General features: G+C 39.6%; 1 protein-coding gene across 2 annotated transcripts in view; it reads left to right on the top strand.

Moving 5' to 3' along the window:
- Nucleotides 1–20,404, top strand: part of SMOC2 (SPARC related modular calcium binding 2) — a 176,151-nt gene that overhangs the window by 91,070 nt on the left and 64,677 nt on the right. For both annotated transcript variants that reach the window (XM_054023593.1, XM_054023594.1), the window contains exons 6-7: nt 3,394–3,444; nt 4,229–4,303. In XM_054023593.1, coding sequence (XP_053879568.1) covers nt 3,394–3,444; nt 4,229–4,303 — 126 coding nt within the window. The remainder of the gene's footprint in view (nt 1–3,393; nt 3,445–4,228; nt 4,304–20,404) is intronic.

The following is a 20,404-nucleotide window of genomic DNA, read 5'->3' as shown; positions in this document are numbered from 1 at the left end:
TTCTCTGCGAATAGGATAGTCGTGCAAGAGATTCACACTACATCAAGAAAAATTGGCCACTCCGACAGTCATTGGAGCCTGGGAGGAAAAGTGTTCAGCATCCACCACTTGTTGAATCAAGGAAGATTTTGTTACCACCTTTACACATCAAGCTGGGTCTGATGAAGAACTTTGTCAAGGCCATTGACAAAACACAAGCAGCTTTCAAGTACCTCTATGGAAAATTTCCAAGGTTAAGTGAAGTTAAGATAAAGGAAGGTGTCTTTGTTGGTCCTCAGATTCGTGAACTTTTTCGAGATGATGCACTTGACCAGGCACTGCATGGCAAGGAAAAGACGGCATGGAAAGCCTTCCAGTTAGTGACAATAAATTTTCTCGGAAACAACAAGGCAGACAACTACAGGTTGTTGGTGGAAAACCTCCTCAATGCATACAAAAGCCTTGGTTGCAACATGTCACTAAAGATACATTTTTTGCACTCTCATCTAGATTTTTTTCCACCGAACTGCGGAGCAGTGAGCGATGAGCATGGCGAGTGATTTCACCAGGACATTGCAACAATGGAGAAACGCTATCAGAGCAAATGGAGCCTATCAATGCTTGCAGACTATTGCTGGACAGTGACAAGAGATGCTCCATTTAATGAATACAAGAGACAAGCCAAGAAGTGCCAAGTAGACACTGAATAGGACTAAGCTATGTACATAATAGTTTTTTGCCTTTTGTTTCATAATAAATTTTATCTATATAACCCTTTTGCTGATTTTTACATAAACAGGACAGGTGAAATATTACCATGTAAAGCAACCATAAACACATGAAAAGACCTAGGTTTACAATTTATGATTAAAACTCTACTATCTACACAATATACATAGACATAAAATGTAAAAACTTAAATATCTTAGAAACATTAGCCAGTTGTTTTAATTGTCATATTTGAATTCAGCACATCAAAATACATAATAAATAGCACATTTTATCTCTGAAGCAGACGACTTCTCAAAAATTGTAGACCAGTGTTATCTGAATCAAGGCCATATCCTCTTCCTCTGATTTTAGCCGGGGGCATGGCAATGTTTTGAATAAGTGAGATTTGAGTACCAGAGCTGTGTTTAAACATACACATTCAGTGTGATCTGCATGAAATATTGTGAATTTAGTAAACCAGTTAAATTAGAACTGCTCTGAATTTATATAGTGATGATGCCATATTGGTTCTTATTCTGAAGAATGAATTACTGCATATCTTCATTCCAAACACTAAATGTTTTTTTCAAAAACAGGTGGATCTGAAAGAGCAAAAACAGGAAATTACTAGTGTCCCAATGGGATTCTTCCCTTCAAGTTAGGTATGCCTCAGGTGTGCCTATTGACCTGCCCCCAGTTCTGTAGAGAGCTAATCTTTTACAGATTATATGGATAGCCTTAAATAAAAGACCTGATTCATTAATCACTAGCAACAAGTTCTCTCTCTTCCCAACCCTATGCCAATGTTTGGACAAGGTCTTTTTGGCACCTTAGCTCCTTTAAAAAAATATTGTCCTGGACTAATGTTAGATGCCGCTTGAATAAAGATATTCATTAATGGAACAATGCTGCCCCTAGAATATTTTTCACTGGGCTGCTGGTCTATAAGGTGTCCAGTAATATAGCTGAATTTAGGCAATATCACTTCCAAGAACAAATGCCCTATCTAGTGAAAGTGTATGGTGGAATACAATTAGAAAATATAATCAAATTAAATTAATTTTTTTGTATTATTTATTATTCGCCCCCCTCCCCTCCAAAACCTGAATATTTTTCTGAATCAGATAGTGGTTGACAATCTGATAGTAAGTATTGAAATCATATGTAATTACATGTGTTTGGTGTCCTGTCTGAAATGAGTTGGTGGCTTCAGTCCACTTTCCAGAGAATATTACAAAAAACACTGGTGAAACTGACAGTAATGTGCACTCTTGTCCTCCATATCAACATAGTGGCCAAATATTAAATGGATTTGGAGAATGAATGACTTGCTCATCTAAAGAGGAAGTCCCCCACAAGTTTAGGTTGAAGTATATTGGTTGGGAAACTTCCACTGTTGCTGCTGTGCTTTACCTGTTCTGCAGAGAGACGACTTTAGGATAGCATGGCTATCCATCTAGTACTTCTCAGCAGTATTATGTTCCTGAGGAGTAAATTGTGGCCTCGTATTGAGAATGGACAGATTATTTCTCACTCCCTTGCATGATCTGCATAAAGGCAACAGAGCGCCAGCCTGTGTAGTGAGGACAAGGGAGCAGGAAGAGGCAGCTATTGAATTGCCATGGCAAGGAAGTGGATGGTATAGTCCATTTTCACTGTTGCCTGAAATCATCCTAGTAAAAATAGGTACATGAAAAAGCTATATTCTGTTATAGCCTCTATGCAAAATATTGGGTAAACAATCTGGAAACAAGATTGCGACCCAGAAGTGGTGACTTCTAGGAACTGTAGCCAAATGCCTGCACAGAGGATATTGTTTCTGGTCAGGCACCATAATGTTGGAGGTAGTTCTGCTTCACAAGAAGTGTCAGCAACTGGCTGATACGGACTATTAAGTTATATTGCATACTGTGGCTCATTCAGCGTATTAAAACATATAAACAGCTCACCCCTTCAAATAGCTAAAAATTGGTCTTTGGATTGAAAATATGTACTACTGTTTCCCAAAGCTTGCTCATTTGAACTATTTTTTATAGTGAGATTTTCTAGTTATATATATTTCTTGCAATGCTTTTGAATAAGTTGAAGATTTATCCTTATCCTTACTGTATTCTTTCCGGTACATTTTACTTTCTCTTCTCTTGCAGTGGCGGTTGGTTGTAGGGGATGGGGATGGCTGACTGAAGGATGAGAGCAATGCAAATGATTATCTGTTTCTTTAAACTAAGGAACTTGTTTGTGAAAAGAGTTGGCGTATCAAAATGAATTTTGCTGGGCCAAAAGAACCCCTGGTTTTGTTTTAGGCTGTAGAAGGACTACATCCACTCACTTGCCCAGATTGCTTTTGCTTTCACAGGGCTTACCTTTTCTATGTTTATATCAATTTCTTCTTTTGAAAATATTTGTTTAATTAATTATGTTCTATAGGAATCAATGCATAGTATTTTTTTTTTTTTTTATCCCTGGCAGTGTACAACTCACTGACTGATGTCTCAAAAATCTTGCACTCAGTTCATTCATATACATAAACAGTTACCTTAAATGTCATACATTTGTAGTTTATATGTGTCATATAATACTTAAGTTGTTTGTTAACCGGCCGGGGCTATGTGCAAATCATTAGCATTAACCATGTATGTACACTTATTTAGTTTACTCTCATAATTGTAGTCTCCTTGCAAATCTTTTCCATTCTGAATTCAGATGATGCCTCAGCTCCCGCGCTGGAGACTCAGCCTCAAGGTGATGAGGAAGGTAAGCATCTTTAGGAATGGTAACAGAGTCATGCCAGAATGACACATTATATACCATATACTGTAGCATAACTGCTACCTTAGAGAAAGGGCACCCAAACATTACAGGATTTAGCACACTTTTGGTGATTTGCCAAGAGGCTGAAACCTGCCATACCTGTTTCCAAGTGGGACAGCCAGAGTACAGCAATCTTACTTTTAAAGTGAGCAAATGTCATGGGGACATCCCAGAGACACAGTAACTATGGAATCCCAGAATGCCATGTTCACAGTCATTTTTCAGAGTGAAGATGCTGCAATTTCAAACTTGAGCTGTTAATTGTAAAGCGCAAAGGGACAAATTCAAATGTTAAAGTCCAAATTCTGCTCTCGTTATGCCCTATACATCCCCTCTGACAACAGGGTAAGGTCCATATTCTGCCACACTTCCTCACATTGGGTGATATTCAGCCCTATGCAGAAGGCCAACACAATGCCTACATGCCACATCAGCCCTATTTTGCTGTATTGGGCCTACACTCAAAGTCAGTTATTACTCATTGTGCATAAGGATGGCAGAATCTGGTTTGAAGATATTAAAACATAGGTGCCAGTTTGTACCATATTTTTTCACTGCTGCTATATGCATGAATGTAGCTGTTCTAAAGTGTTGCAATGTGCCCTTTTCTTTGTTAGACATGTACCATAATATCTTGTTCATTGACCACTTAATGTTTGTTTGCTACAGATTGTTTTAGTTTATTAAATTATAATAATGGAAATTTTGTCATGCTTGATTTTTTTAGATATAGCTTCTCGTTACCCTACATTATGGACTGAGCAAGTAAAGAGTAGGCAAAACAAAACCAATAAAAATTCAGGTAAGAATATGCGGTCTCCTTGCTTTGCAAAGTTGTGTGGAAGCACTTTATTAAGTCATATTCAAATTGCAATTGTGGAAGTGAAAATCATTTTAATACACCAGAGCTTATACTTCCATCTTCCCACCACAACAGTGTCCTAAAGATTTGTGATGTAATGTAGAGATTATGTAACATGGTTATTATATTTTCCCTTTTTATACTTAAATGCTTTTGGCCAGATCCTCAGTTGGTGGAAATCAGCACAGTTCCTTTGAAGTCATCGAGGGAGCTGTGACAATTTGAACAGCTGCAGATCTGGCACATTTATTTTTCTCATCTACATTAATACTTTGTTTTTTTGTTTGGAACATGTATTTTTAATCGATTTGGTACAATATAGTAAGTATGTACTTAGAAAAAGATGGTGTAGGGCATATGAGTGAGGGGAAATCTGGTTGAGACAGATCTGAAAGGGAGCAAACATGCCATTAGAAATTGCGTGTCAGCTCAGAGAAAACTGGAAAGACAGATTTCTCGGTTTTTCTTTCTTGTTTTATAAATATGCCATCTGCCAAATTATGATAATTTGTGTCAAGGACCAATTTAATATAGGTTTGATGACATTGATTTGCATTTTATTTTTAAAGTTTTGACCTTACTCTGTTTGTTAGTCTATCACAAGTGAGCTTTCAGAAGGGTGGAACTGGGCTTCTATGCACATGTCTAAGACCCACAGTGAAATCTCTCAAGTGCTGAGAAATCTGCAGCTTTGGACGGCCACAAATCCTGCCCCCATGCTAGGATGATCTGTAGAAAACTCCCCAAATAGAGCCTCACTTAGGGCTGGTCCACACCAACCCCCCAGTTTGAACTAAGATATGCAACTTCAGCTACGTGGATAACATAGCTGAAGTCGAAGTATCTTAGTTCGAACTACAAGGTACTTACCGCGGGTCCACACGCGGCAGGCAGGCTCCCCCGTCGACTCCGTGTACTCCTCTCACGGAGCAGGAGAACCGGTGTTGACAGCAAGTGCTTCCGGGATCGATTGCTTACCGCCGAACCCGGAGGTAAGTATAGATGTACCCTTAGTTGCTAGGCCCTCATATGTTATTTTCCTAATTCGGGCATTAATTGAGCTCCTATGTCAGGTAATGCCATGTGCATGAATAATAGATAAATAGCAAGGGACTCTGAAAAGGGATATTCAGTTGGTACAAAGCATTTATACAAAACTGAGATATTGTTAATAAAGTCTCTGATGCAGCAAAACACTTAAGCACATGTTTAAGTCCCAATGGAAATTAAGCATGTACTTAAAATTAAGCAAGTTAAAGTGTTTTGCTGCATTGGGGCCAAAATGGATATAAGAAGATGAGCAGCGCTCAAAAGAAAAAAGTGTATATTATTGTAGGGCCCCACAAATCCCCACATGTCAACTCTATGGTTTATTCATAGCACCAAAACAATACTTTCCAATATTTCCCCTCTCCCTCCAAGAGACTATCACTAAGACTTAGAAAGGAATAGGCCTAAAGAGAACCTTCCGGGGATGTTCTAAGCCAGTGGTGTGTAAACTGGGGGACATGTTCCCTCAAGAGGGTGCAAGAGGTTCCTGGGGGGGGGAAGGGGGAGAGAAACTTCAGGCTTTTGACCTTTTAAAAAACAAACAGACAAATAAAAGTGCAGGCTGGGTTCTTTTCAACAATTTGGTAAGTTTCATAACTACAGTAGGCCTATGATGCCTTTAAAATGAATTTTGATTCTAATTAATTTTAAAACTCATTTAATGATTAATAATTGATATTAAAAGACCTAAACCGGCAATTTATATAATAATAGTTGAGAACCCAGGACCCCTCAAGTGAATCAGATGCTCTAACACTAAACCAAAGGAATGAATAGCCTCATCTCTGTTTCCCCTCTACCGTCCAGTGCGACCTTCAAGTCTGGTGCATGCACAATCTACTCAGCAATGCACAAATTATAATGCCATAAAAAGTGCCAAGCAAAGACTCTTGGGGTATGTCTTCACTACCCGCTGGATCGACGGACAGCGATCGATCCAGCGGGGGTTGATTTATCGCGCCTAGTCTAGACGAGATAAATCAATCCCCGAGCGCTCTCTCGTCGACTCCTGTATTCCAGCTCGGCGAGAGGCACAAGCAGAGTCAACGGGGGAGCGGCAGCAGTTGACTCAACACAGTGAAGACACCGCAGTAAGTCGATCCAAGTACATCGACTTCAGCTACATTATTCACGTAGCTGAAGTTGTGTAACTTAGATCGACCCCACCCCCCTAGTGTAGACCAGGCCTCAGACAGTCAGTATCAAGTGAACTGTTTATGTGTATGTTTGCAGTTTGTAATACTTTGTGTTTACTACTTCCTAATAACCTTTACCTAGTCTTATAAATTTAGTAATAAATATACATTTTTCATTCCTTCCACCAACTTGCAAAAAAATATATATATTTTTTCAGATTACAAGTAATGGAGGGAGGGTGCGACAAATTTCGTGAATGGTATGGTACTCTCCCACAATACACTGCAAATGAATTCAGAGAGTGGCCCAGTTTAATGCATGACTAAGAATCATGAAATATCCTGCTAGAGATCCACCCTAGCACACGAGCTAGTACAGAAGCATTGTGAATGCAGCCAGACAGGTCTGGCCAAGGTAGGGCTTTGCAGTAGTGAGACTCCACCCAGACCAGGCTAGTTTAGGATAACTCAGCAGTGAAGACATACCCTAAGTGGCCAAATTACTTATGCTGCCTTCATTTGGAGACTGAGCCTACACTCCAGTAGTGAGCTTTTTTCAGATCCCTAGAAATATAGATTAATTTGTCCCCCCCCCCCCCCCCCCCAAGGTAGCAAGTCTACTAACTCCTTGACTGGTCTCAAACCATTCAGGTACATCCAGGAGGAATTTGCCTCTACACTACTAAATGTACTGGGTATGGCCACATGATTGATTCCAATGAGGTGCAAATGAAAAACAGCTGCAGCATAACGTTAAACATAGATCTCTGATTTAGTCAGTTTGCTTAGCAATCTCTGTGAGTCTAAACCTGTTTGCCTTACTTATATGAAAAATCCTGTTGAAATCCGTTTGAGTAAACTGAGCAGGATTTGGGCCTCTCTCTCTCTCTCTCTCTCTCTCTCTCTCCAATTTACCTACAAAATGAGGTGAAATCCATTTTTATCATTAATGGGCCAAATTATCCCTTGTTGTAACAGTGTAACTCCAGTGGCCTCAATGAGATTGCTCTGGTGTAAATGACAGAATAATCTGGCCTCCTATGTGAAAATTCAGCAAAATTGTAATCTATGCTGAGTACAAATATAAATATCTGGTAAAATCCAAGTTTCTACTTACAGACTGTATGGGTCAGTAGTTTGTGTTGTTTTGTCTCCTTTATATTTTGTATTTACACATGTATCTTACTGTGTCATGGTGGAAGATATATGGCAGTAAATAAACTCGCCTTGACAAGAGAACTACTCATAAATTTTGTTATTGTAATGTAAGCATGTGTGATTTTAAAATCATGTGCCATTCTTTGCAAGAAAGTACCAACACTTTTGATGGGTTAAGGACTACAAATGAATACATTGTATTTATTGTACCTCACCCATAACTGGCTTGTAAAACATTTGCTGTTCTGTAAGTGACCTGCCACTTATAATTAACCAATAAAATTAGTGTTGGCTTTTAGTAACTGGGGAACTGAAAATAATGGCTCGGGAAATTCCAGTTTACATTAGTTACCCAATAATTTTGATTTTAAAAAGTCTAAATGAATTTAGCACAAAGAACTGGAAGATTTACAGATGCAGAGCATGAAATTACTGGATTACATTTCAGTATTATATAACCGTTTCTGGTGCACCTTCAGTCTGTTGGTTTGGGGAAATAGACCTTAGCTGGTTAAAAATGGTGTTTGCGAAGTAATGTTTAGTCTATTAAGTTTGGCGATAAAATGTTACTCCTGGCAGCAAACCATTACTATCAGGGCTTATGATGACTGTGATTAGAATGATTTCTGTGGTTAGAAACATCTGAATATTTCTATTTTAGCTGTGTTTTTATGTTGCAAATGATTTTCAAAAATGATTTTCTTCATAATTTTCCTGCCTGGTAGCATTTATCCAACTTTTAAAAAAGTTTGTATGTGCTGAGGTTATGTTTTTCAAATTTCCTTCTATGGCCTTATAAAAAGTTCAAGAAAATGTCTTTTCATGTGTTTTTTCTGCATTTATTAAAAAGAATGTTGTTTTTCTATGTGAGATTGACCAAAATATTAAAGATCAGATCCTCAGCTGTTGTAAACCAGGGCAGCTCCACTGAAGACAATTTACAATAGTTGAGAACCTGGCTGACAATATTTTCCTAGAGCTATTCATATTCTGTAATGTATAGCTGTCAAACAGCAAATTCCAAGACATTTTAGTCAGATCCCCAATTCATGTAAATCAAAGTAGCTGTATTAACTTTTTATGGAGCTATGCCAGTTTACATCAGAGGAGGATCACACTCTTATTGTGAATTAAACAAAAATCACACTCCTCGTGTGAAGTATGTAGTAGTTTTGTGTGTGAAAATACAGGAGAAGGAAGAGTGACTAAAAGCCTGTGTGCGTGAATAAGTGACGTTTAGCATACAACTGGTTAGATTCATGATTGTTGTTTAGATTTATTTTAGTGGGGAAAGATTTTCCATAGTCTGTTTTGGGAAGGGGGATTTAGCTCAAGATATTACTAATGCCTAGAAGAAAATCCTCAAATTATTAAGTAATTCGGGTGTGCTGTACCATACATACACAAAAGTAAAACCTAATGACCCCCAACTGCATGTAATTTCACAGGTCCCAATTCAGAAAAACCTCCCAAATAAAGAATGCACTTAAGCGCATGATTCTGTTTCCTGAATCCAGACCATCAAGAGCCATGTACTGCAAACTGGAAGAGTCAAGCCCAAATAATATGTCACCAGAGTCCCTAGATACAAAACCACAGCCTTATAAATGTATAGGTTTAATTTTATTTATGTATCAATAGTAATAACTTTGTATTGGATTTCATTAAGAAATAAGTGGTTTATTGTTAGCATAGGCATTTAGGTGTACCTTAGTTGATAGCATAATCTAGAGTTTTTATAGAGTGATTTTAAATTATTTTTGTTCAAAGCTTGGTACTATCAACAAAAAAAGATGCCTGAAAGAAATTTTAACACTTCTTCACCCTTAATGAACTTGACATTGATTTACATTCCTAACTTTAAGTACATAAGTAGTTTCATTGAAGTAATGAGTGAAAATGATTTAAATGAGGCCAACAATTGAAAAACTCTAATTGAATTCATTGGAGCAAGGATTTCACCCAGTTTGCTTAACCTGGGGCCATTATTAGTTTTACATATGCACAGGGAGGAAAAGACCATGTTTGACATTTGATTTCATTTTCCGAAATAATGCACTGGTATTTGATCAATACAGTTTAAGATAACATTGTCAATTTCAGAGCAATAGACATCTGATATTTCTAAATGTATACACCAAATTTAAAAACATAGTAAGAGAACAAAAAAAAAAAAATGCCACCATGGCTAAACAACAAAGTAAAAGAAGCAGTGAGAGACAAAAAGGCATCCTTTAAAAAAATGTAAGTTAAATCCTAGTGAAGGCCAAAAAAGAATTTGAAGAACAACTAGCCAAAGACTCAAAAAGTAATAGCAATTTTTTTTTAAGTACATCAGAAGCAGGAAGCCTACCTTAAGCAAAGTAAGCTGTCATGGGATAGGAGGGAAGGTCGTCTCATGGATTGGTAACTGGTTAAAAGATAGGAAACAAAGGGTAGGTATAAATGGCCAGTTTTCAGAATGGAGAGAGGTAAATAGTGGTGTCCCCCAGGGGTCTATACTGGGCCCAGTCCTATTCAACATATTCATAAATGATCTGGAAAAAGGAGAAAACAGTGAGGTGCAAAATTTGCAGACGATATAAAACTACTCAAGATACTTAAGTCCTAAGCAGATTGCAAAGAGCTACAAAAGGATCTCATAAAACTGGGCGAATGGGCAACAAAATGGCACATGAAATTCAGTGTTGATAAATTCAAAGAAATACACATTGGAAAACATAATCCCAATTATACGTATAAAATGATGGGGTCTAAATTAGCTGTTACCACTCAAGAAAGAGATCTTGGAGTCATTGTGGATAGTTCTCTGAAAACATCCACTCAATATGCAGTGACAGTCAAAAAAGCTAACAGAATGTTGGGAATCATTAAGAAAAGGATAGATATTAAGACAGAAAGTATCATATTGCTTCTATATAAATCCATGGTATGCCCATATCTTGAATACTGCATGAAGATGTGGTTGCCCCATATCAAAAAAGATATATTGGAATTGGAAAAGGTTCAGAAAAAGGCAACAAAAATTATTAGGGATATGGAACTGCTTCCGTATGAGGAAAGATTAATAAGACTGGGACTCTTCAGCTTGGGAAAGAGATGGCTAAGGGGAGATATGATTGAGGTCTATAAAATCATGACTGATGTAGAGAAAGTAGATAAGGAAGTGTTGTTTACTACTTCTCATAACACAAGAACTAGGGGTAACCAAATGAAATTAAAAGTTTTAAAACAAAAGGAAGTATTTCTTCACAGAATGGACAGTCAACCTGTGGAACTCCTTGCCAGAGGATGGCATGAAGACCAAGACTATAATAGAGTTAAAAAAAGAACTAGATAAGTTAATGGAGAATAGGTCCATCAATGGCTATTAGCCATGATGGGCAGGGATGGTGTCCCAAGCCTCTGTTTGTCTGAAGCTGGGAATGGACTACAGGGGATGGATCACTTGATGATTACCTGTTCTGTTCATTCCTTCTGGGGCACCTGGCATTGGCCACTGTCAGAAGACAGGATACTGGGCTAGATGGACCTTTGGTCTGACCCAGTATGGCCAGTCTTATGTTCTAAGGCAATATCAAACATCTATTGAGGGCTCAATCCTACAGCAGCTTCATTCATGAAACTCTATCACATAGTACAGCTACAATATACAGTACATAAAAGATGTGTTACCATTTCTATTGCAAATGAGGGTTTTACATGTAGAAAAATAACAAATATTTAATTGTACAAGCAGGTAAGACAAGCAATTCTCTTACTCAGTGTGTATGTATATATATCTATAGGGTAAGATAATTATCTTAAATTGCACAGGCATGTAAGACAAGTAATTCTATCTATCTATGCCAGTTCCCTTATATTTCATTCAACCTATATATATATACACACACACACACACACACGGTAAGAGAATTGCTTGTCTTAGACTCAAACTGGACAGGCAGTAAGACAAGCAATTCTTACCCCATATATATGGGCTGAGTGAAATATAAGCGAACTGGCTAATTTGCACACATACTTTTGGCACTTGTTTTTCTTTCTTACAAGATGTACCATGACATGTTCTGCTTTAACAGCACAACTGTGATCAAGACTGAAATTATTTTAAATATATATAGGATAAGATAATTGCTTGTCTTACCTGCCTGTCCAGTTTGAGACTACTAGCAGAGGCTGTCAGTGAGTGTGATTAACGTGACAGATGGGTATTACAGTGTTTGTACAAAGTTTTCCTTAACTGGTAATTTCTCCAGGGTTAAGTAACACTTATGCAACTGGTTGCCGCTGAACTGGTTGCCACTGAATTTTTTGGTGGTGATTATTATTACAGAAAAGCCCAAAGGCTCTGATTCCACAGGTAAAATTCACTCTGGTACAGATGGCCCCACAAAACGTATGCTCCATTTAAGTTCTTATACGGCCTCTTCTGTAATGAGGCTAAAACTTTCAAAAGGAGTTTTGCAGGTTTGAGGGCTTCAGGATAAGACCCAAACTAACATTTTCTTTCCTTTGAAATTAAGAGCTTGTTTCTCTGCCCCATCTAATCATTTCCACTGGCCACTCCTCTAGAAACATCAGGAAAATAAGTAACTAGTAGACCGGAAAATGAAAAACAGTTCTGTGCCTTTTTACTCCTTCTCACATATTGTTTCATTTTCCAGATGTGGCTCTTAATATTAATTCAAGAGCAGTACAAAACAGCTAGAGTTGTCCTGGTGAATCTGGCCCATTAGTTGCAAAGGAATGTATTTTAAATGTAAAATAAATTGGGTTTTTTTTCTTTGCCAATACCTGGATTACTTGGGTTTTTGTGTTTCCTTGCAACAGCTGAAGACATCACTGACATCCAAAGCAGGGAGTTGCATTCCCTATGCTACATTACAAGTTAGTGATGCCAGCAACTGTAGCAGGAGAAACTTAGAACCTTAAGGGCCTGAACGCAGGTCTTGGCGGGTAAGTAGAGGAAGGAGGTACTCATTTTAAACAATTTCCTCTTAAAACATATTTATCATTTTTAGCCTGCAGATGTATCCTGTTAGTGGGATCTCAGTCTATTAGAGATGAGCCTGAGCCTAAACCTAAACCCAGAATCCAAACAATGTCAAACTTGGGAAAAGTTCAAATCCAGAAACACATCTGAACTTTGAAGCTTGGGCCCATCTCTAATTTAAACCACACACACACACAAAGCATCAGGGCCGCCGGGAGGGGGCAGGGGGGGGGGCAAGTGGGGCAATTTGCCCCAGGCCCCACAGGAGCCCCCACAAGATTATAGTATTGCAACTTTTTTTTATGGAAGGGGCCCCCGAAATTGCTTTGCCCCAGGCCCCCTGAATCCTCTACGCGGCCCTGCAAAGCATTTTCTGTTTTCTACATGACATGGCAGAAATAAAAACATTTTGTGACTGCCACAAACCTGGCTTTAGGGACTGGTGGAACTCATGGCTGTTATAAGACCACGGATTCATGGAATACATTGCTTGGGCAGCTGCAGGTGGGTGGAAGAGAGAATGATTTTGAGGGGCTCTGTGGAGGAGGAGAGGTTGAGATGATGGCAGATTGGGGGCTTCCAAGAACAACTGCATTGGAGCCTCCCCAAATTCCTTATGCTGGCCCTGGCTGGTAACATACAGCACAGTTACCTGGATTTAACTGATCTACTTGAGGTATATTATAATTTATGACTTTGATTTATTGTAAAGTCAACATTGTTAAGAAACTGCGGTGACGTGTAGGAGCCACCCTCATATCTTCTTATACCTCAGACCTTATTATACATTTTTATGGTGAGTTATTTTGAAATTCTGGGGATTTATTTTTAGCTTTCAATCAAGAATCAAAAGGGTTTCAGAATCAAAAAGTCCAATTCCAAGATACATCCTGCCAGCTGAAAGGCAAACTGCTTGCTGATGGGTTGGGAATGGGTCAGCAGAAACTTCCGACCTAATATGCCATTAAGGCAAGGCAGTAAATTGGTCACCACGGGTTCTTAGTGGTACACCATTATCCCAGTTGCCACTAGCAATTATTAATGCAGCCCTAGCTTTCATTTCATTATTACACAAATAGGACATAACGTTCTCCAGCTTCCTGATCAGTGAAGACAACTACTCTTTGTCCTTTTTCTGTTTGTTTTTTTTAAAAGTCCTAAATTGGTAAAGGAAAATCAGTGTTTTCTTTCTTCTCTCTCAGCCTCTTCCAAGAAGATAAACCTTTCCAGACCTCCCCAGAGAGCTTGTATATTATGACACATTCTTAAATTACAGTCTGCTGGATTATACCCATTACAGTATGACCCTATCTTTAATAATCCTTCTTTTACAAGCATTTTCATTTATCTTCATTTTAATTTTACATATTAGCTAAAAACACGTATAAGTCCGAAGTTCTGGCATCTCCAACTTCTTCCTCCCACCATGGAGAAAGATCCTCCCATCCTAAACTATTAAAAAGAAGAAGAGTTCTGTTTTACATCCAGCTGATATCCTTTATGCTCAGGATGTTCCACAGTTTTATTGGACCCCCACAGTGGGGAAAAAAAAGAGTCTGGTTTATGCCAGGTTGATGATTTCTGGTTTACTGCATATGTTAAAATTTGGTGCCAAAAGATACTAATCTTCACTGAACTATTTTTAATTATGTCCTATTGCTTTCTGCAGCAACTAATGACAAAACAGCCATGTCTTAGTTCTTTCATTTTCAGATGAATGTCCGTTCCACCCCCACCCCGGCCCTGCACAGCTAACCAGACATCAGACGGCATAATCATAAAAGCCTTGTTAGGCAACATAAATCCAAACTGCATGTCAGTCTAGCTGTTTATGTTTTAATAGAGAGATACAAAAGGCATGTGTTAATGCCGAGATACGTATTTATGCATGGACTATATTGTATCCAACCCTGGCTCTGCTAAAGATTTGCTGTGCCTTCTTGGGCAAAAGACTTAAGCCAAAATTTTCAAACTGTTTGAAACAGCACTATGTTAAAGTGTGCTAGGGACCTTCTAGTGAACACCAGCAGGGTCTACACTGACCAATTAGTGTGCAACAAATTAGTGAGCTTTAGGAATCACACCTCCATAGTGTGCATTGCTGTAGAGCAGGGGTCTCAAACACGCAGCCTGTAGAGTTATTTTCTGCAGCCTGCCATAGGCACTGACTCCACTAGCAGCCAAGCTCCCCTCACCCCCTGCCCCTCCTCCTCCTCGCCCCCCCCCCCCCGAGTGCACTGCGTCCCCGCTCCTCCACCTACCTCCCAGTGCTTTCTGTCGCCAAACAGCTGTTTGGCAGCACTTAGGACTTTCTGGGGGTGGGGGGGGGAATGTGGCACACTCAGGGGAAGAGGCAGAGAAGAGGCGGGGCCAGGGCAGGGATTTGGGGAAAGGGTTGGAATAGGGGCAGGGAGGGGGCGTAGTTGGGGCGGGGACTTTGGGGAAGGGGTTGGAATGGGGGTAGGGAAGGGGTGGAAAGAGGCAGGGCAGGGGCAGGGCCTCATGAACTAGATGAGCAGTCTGAGGTATGAAGTTCAGCATGTATGATTGTTTGCTGTGAGTAGTTGGGAAGAATGTTTGTTAAAAGTGGCTACGTATTTTGTATGAATAGTTCCTTTAAAAAGTTCCTGCCATTACAGCTTTGTTGATAGACTGTTAGTGTAGATCATCATCAGTGTTACTGACCATATAAGGAATAGTTACAGGTGTTTATATTTTATTAAAACCCCTCTTCGCATTACAGTTTTAAAAAAGTTAATACATTGACTTTTAATAGCATACTATATTACTCTTCATTTTTTTTCGTTTTTGACTATACTTTTGTATCGTTGTATGAAAAGGTTTCAGTGATGCGGCCCTCAGGCCAATGTACTAGTCCTCATGTGGCCCTCATGGTGATTTGAGTTTGAGATCCCTGCTGTAGTGTGTAGACAAGCCCTGAAACTGTATCTAGATCTTCAGCACTTATATAGCACCTTCCAGCTAAGTATCATTATACTATTAGGCTTGGTCTACACTACCCCCCCTAATTCGAACTAAGGTACGCAACTTCAGCTACGTGAATAACGTAGCTGAAGTCGAAGTACCTTAGTTCGAACTTACCTTGGTCCACACGCGGCAGGCAGGCTCCCCCGTCGACTCCGCGGTACTCCTCTCGCCGAGCTGGAGTACCGCAGTCGACGGCAAGCACTTCCGGGTTCGACTTATCGCGTCCAGACTAGACGCGATAAGTCGAACCCAGAACTTCGATTTCCAGCCGTCGAACTAGCTGGTAAGTGTAGCCAAGGCCTTAGTGGCCTTCTTTCTCCTCCACTGACCCCACTCCATCTCCCTCTTTTCTTTACAACTGTGTTCCACATAAATGTTAGACTCTACATTGCCCCTGCATTCTACAATGCCTGAAAATAATATTAACTGCCATTGCCAGGTTACACTACATTTTTGTTACTGGAGAAAAAGCAGAGACTGAAGAGTACAGCTAGTGTTTTTCATTAAGCGTTTCTGGTATCTGTTTTAGTTTAAAAAGGGAAATCCAAATTTCTACATTCAATCACGTTTAAAAAAGAATAAGAATGTGAATTAAAATTCTGGTCTTATATTCCGTTGTACAAAACATATAAAGAAAGAGAGAGAAGACAAAAACTAATATCTAGAGTTGGTCAGAATTCACACACACACACCCCGACTTTTTGGCAAAAAAATTAAAATACATTTTCAGCTGAAAATCTACATTTTTTTTTTAGCCCCAAACCTGTCACAATGATGCCTCATGGGAGTTGTAGTTTGGATGTCTCCTGCCTGCATTTTCCTCTATGGTCTGGACTATTTAGTTAGACTACATTTCCCACGATGCATTACAGTTTACAGCTAAAAATCAAAAACTTGGAGTTCAGGTTTTTTTGACAAAGTCAATTGTCTTCATGGAAAGCAGACACTTTTAATTAAAAATAGTTAGTTGAAAACCCAATTTTTCCATTAAAAACAGTTTTGACAAAAAATTCAACTAACCTTATTAATATCATTAACGATTTCTGTGGTGTTTAGGAGAGATTATCGACCCAAGTAGTGAATTACTTTGTTTTTTTGTGGGTTCCAGTGAGAACCTGACTTTAAATAACATTAACCATTTAGAGTAATTTTTCACTTCCATTGCTTTTTATTAAAAACTTCTTTCTAGGGGGCTGAAGAGATGCTAAAATGTAGTCTAAAGTGGATTGAAAGGAAAATCTAAGCCCACAAATCTGTAAGATCTTAAACCATTAACAGAACACATTTGGAAATGGCACGATAGTATGATATTTTATTTTAAAAGAAAGCCAAAGGTTTTATTTATCTGCTAATGCAGTTCTTGCATCTTTTGGAAGAACTGATGGTGTCACACAAGCAACTCAAGCAGCACCAAGAGCTGCTTTCCTTACACTGCTTCCAATGTTTGTGACATTTATCAATCCTTTCAGAAGAGAAGTAGGCCCTGAACCTCCCCTGCACTGAGGTTGCTTTGTGCCATTCCACTGTGGCAGCCATAAAGACAACATATAGGGATCCTCCAGTGCTGCAGAGCTGACACTGTGGCTCCTACAGTATTCTCATTCCATGTGGTTGGCACAGTGGACATTCCTGTGCCCCAGTGATCTCTGGCAGCCATAACTGCCCTCCCCCCACCCCCAGATCCTTGCCAGACAACATAATTTAGAAGTTATGCTGAGGGACTGTACCAGCCTACAGCCAGTCCGGGAGCAGGAGAGTGTCCAGGTGGATTAAAGCCTATTCTAAGATGCACTGAGCACTTCTCAGCCACAGCTAAGGACCTGAGCCAGCAAAACTGGAACTTCAGTCCTGGCAGGAATGTACAGGAGAAAATTATTTGGGACCCAGTTCTGCAGACCTTACTCAGAGCCTAATCCTGAGAAGTGCTGAGTGTCTGCAACTCCCACTGGAGTTAAAGGCTAGGTTCAGCTCTTAGGCCGGGGATACAAGTATGGGCAGTGAGTAGCTGTGCTGGCATAAGAGGAGCTCTGGGCAGGGATTGTGTCTCAAAGGGATGTCAGTACATCCCTGCTGTCCCCTTTGTCCCTGGACAACTAAGGCTATGTTTACACTGTGCACCTTACAGTGGCACAGCTGGGCCACTACAGCCATGCTGCAGTAAGGTACACAGTGTAGCTACTCTTTATCGCTGGGAGAGAGCTCTCCTGCTGACAAAATAAAACCACCCCCAATGAGGGGTAGTAGCTTTGTCGGCGGCAGAGTGTATCCCACAACAAAGCGCTGTCATCGGTAAAACTTTTGTCAGTCAGGAGTGTGTTTTTTTCACACCCCTGACTGAGAAAAGTTTTACTGACCTAGCTTAAGTTACTTCACCCCATTTCAGGATGCAGCTTACTGCCCCTAGATTCCTGGCCAGCTACTCCAACTAGTGAGGGGGTTTGGCTGTGGAGCCAGTGTGACTCCCACTCTCCACTCCGGGCTGTCACTTCCCCTCCTACTTGTTCCCAGGGGATGGTACTGAGCATGTAACTTCTGATCTCACTTCCTCCAAACTGGAGCCACTATCTAGGTAGCATTACTGGGATGAACAAGGGGGAGCCTTACTCCCCACTTCTCTGTGTGGATGCCATAAAAAAAGAGAAGAGCAGAAGATGTCGATATGAATATCAATTGTTTGAAGAGTTTCTTCTTCCCTATCACTGAAGCACCAGAATGATGGAACAGGGCTCTTTAAAATAATCATACATCCCATAGTTTATGCTCATAAAGTAAACAGTTTAATATAATAATAGCAAATGACTATTAGAGGGGACTGTTTAGTTTCAATGGGCTAGATTCTCTTCTCAGTTATAGCAGAGTATATCAGGAGTAACTCCATCGAAGGCAGCGAATTTATTCCACTGTAAAACTGATGACATGAGAAGAGAATCAGGCCCAAAGCTTTTGTAATTTCTGTCTGCTTTTCCTTTGAATAAAGGTATTCAAAATATTAGGTATTAAAATATTCAACCCACTTTTTGGTGCTACCAAAATGCATACTGAGTAAACTGATTAATTCGCAGTCTGAGAATGTTTGCTGCCCAGGTACATTTAATAACATTTTGAAGATGTTTATGAACCTGCAAAAACAACAAAGAGTCTGGTGGCACCTTAAAGACTAACAGATTTATTTGGGCATAAGCTTTCGTGAGTAAAAACCTCACTTCTTCGGATGCATCCGAAGAAGTGAGGTTTTTACTCACGAAAGCTTATGCCCAAATAAATCTGTTAGTCTTTAAGGTGCCACCAGACTCTTTGTTGTTTATGAACCTGCAGATTCCTTGAGCTGCAAATTTTGCATTATCAGGAGCAATTAAGAAGCATTCAACATCAATGCTTCAGGTCAACAAAAGAAATTGGTGTACATCACCACTGTTAGGAAGAGATAAAGGCAGACCTGCGAGGAATAAAAAACGTAAGCTTCTTAATGATTTTTCCCTTTGTCCCTCAAACAGAGTCAACCCAATTTCCCTAAATCAAGCAACTAATATGTCACATATTACTCTTCTGGATCAGCAATGGTGCATATACATAGCCCAGTCCTGCATCCACTGCATAGATACAATTCCTTTTGACTTTAGTAGGAATATTGCCTACACTCAGTTTGACCTTTAGCTTGTATCTCCAACAGAGAGAACAAAGCCTGATAGTTTCCTCTTTATTGCCTTCCTGAACAACTTTATCCTCTGAGGTGTAATAATGTGGAAGTACATTTTAAATATGCTTGAATACTTCTGCCCCACCTCTGTGATGTTATTTTTTTCAATTTTTCCACATGTAACATTTTTTGGTGCTGGTGGTTCTTGCTCGAGAGCTGCCAGTGTGAGTAGAGCTGGTCGAAAATGTTTTGATGTAACTCTTTTCTGTCAAAAATTGCTGGTTTGTGGGAGTGTTTTACAGAAATGGATCAGTTTAAACAGAAATCTCTCTCAGGCTCATGATTTTTTTTGGGGGGGGGAGGAGGCGGAGTAGGTGAAAGGGAACAGGATAGAGTGTGAGAGAGGGCAGACCCCCCCATCCCCAGTTCCAGTTTTGGAACTGCCCAATCTTCTAGGAGTGTAATGTGCTGTGTGTCCTTAATTTTCTCTTATTTTCAAACAATCAAGTACTCTTTAATCTTCCCAACTAGCAAAGTGGTTAGGGTACTCACTTGGAAAAGGAGAGACCCCAGTCCAAGTTTCTACTCCATTTGAATCAGTACCTTCAAATTGTAATTTCTTAGGGGCAATGACTCTCTCTATTTATTCCTGCAAAGTGCTATGCAAACTTTTATGATGGCATATAAATATGAAATAATCATAAAATTAGTAGAAATGCCCATCACTATCACATCTTTAACATAGCTCCTGTGCCAATTTTTCTTCTTCAGGAAGTCATTGATGAGAAAGTTTAAGCAGCTTACAAAGCATGGTATGTGAAAGCATCTGACATTAACTACTGCAGAGAAGCAGTGTGGTCTAATGGCTTAAGTTCGTGGCGTGTAGCCAGCCACTCCTGAGAGCTAATCCTGGCTCTACTTCTGGGAGCGCAGATGGAGTTTGGACAGATTGATGAAGGCATGAGTAAAAGTTTCAGCAGAGGAGTGGTGGAGATAATATCTGGTACAGGAGATGTATCAAACATAACAGTAAGCAAATTTACAAACCTGGATGATATTGGAAGTACAAGAGAGTTTGA

The sequence above is a fragment of the Malaclemys terrapin genome, chromosome 3 (genome assembly GCF_027887155.1).
Source record: "Malaclemys terrapin pileata isolate rMalTer1 chromosome 3, rMalTer1.hap1, whole genome shotgun sequence".
NCBI lineage: Eukaryota > Metazoa > Chordata > Testudines > Emydidae > Malaclemys > Malaclemys terrapin.
Note: the sequence above shows the minus strand (reverse complement) of the source record. Positions and strands in the feature narration are given on the sequence as shown.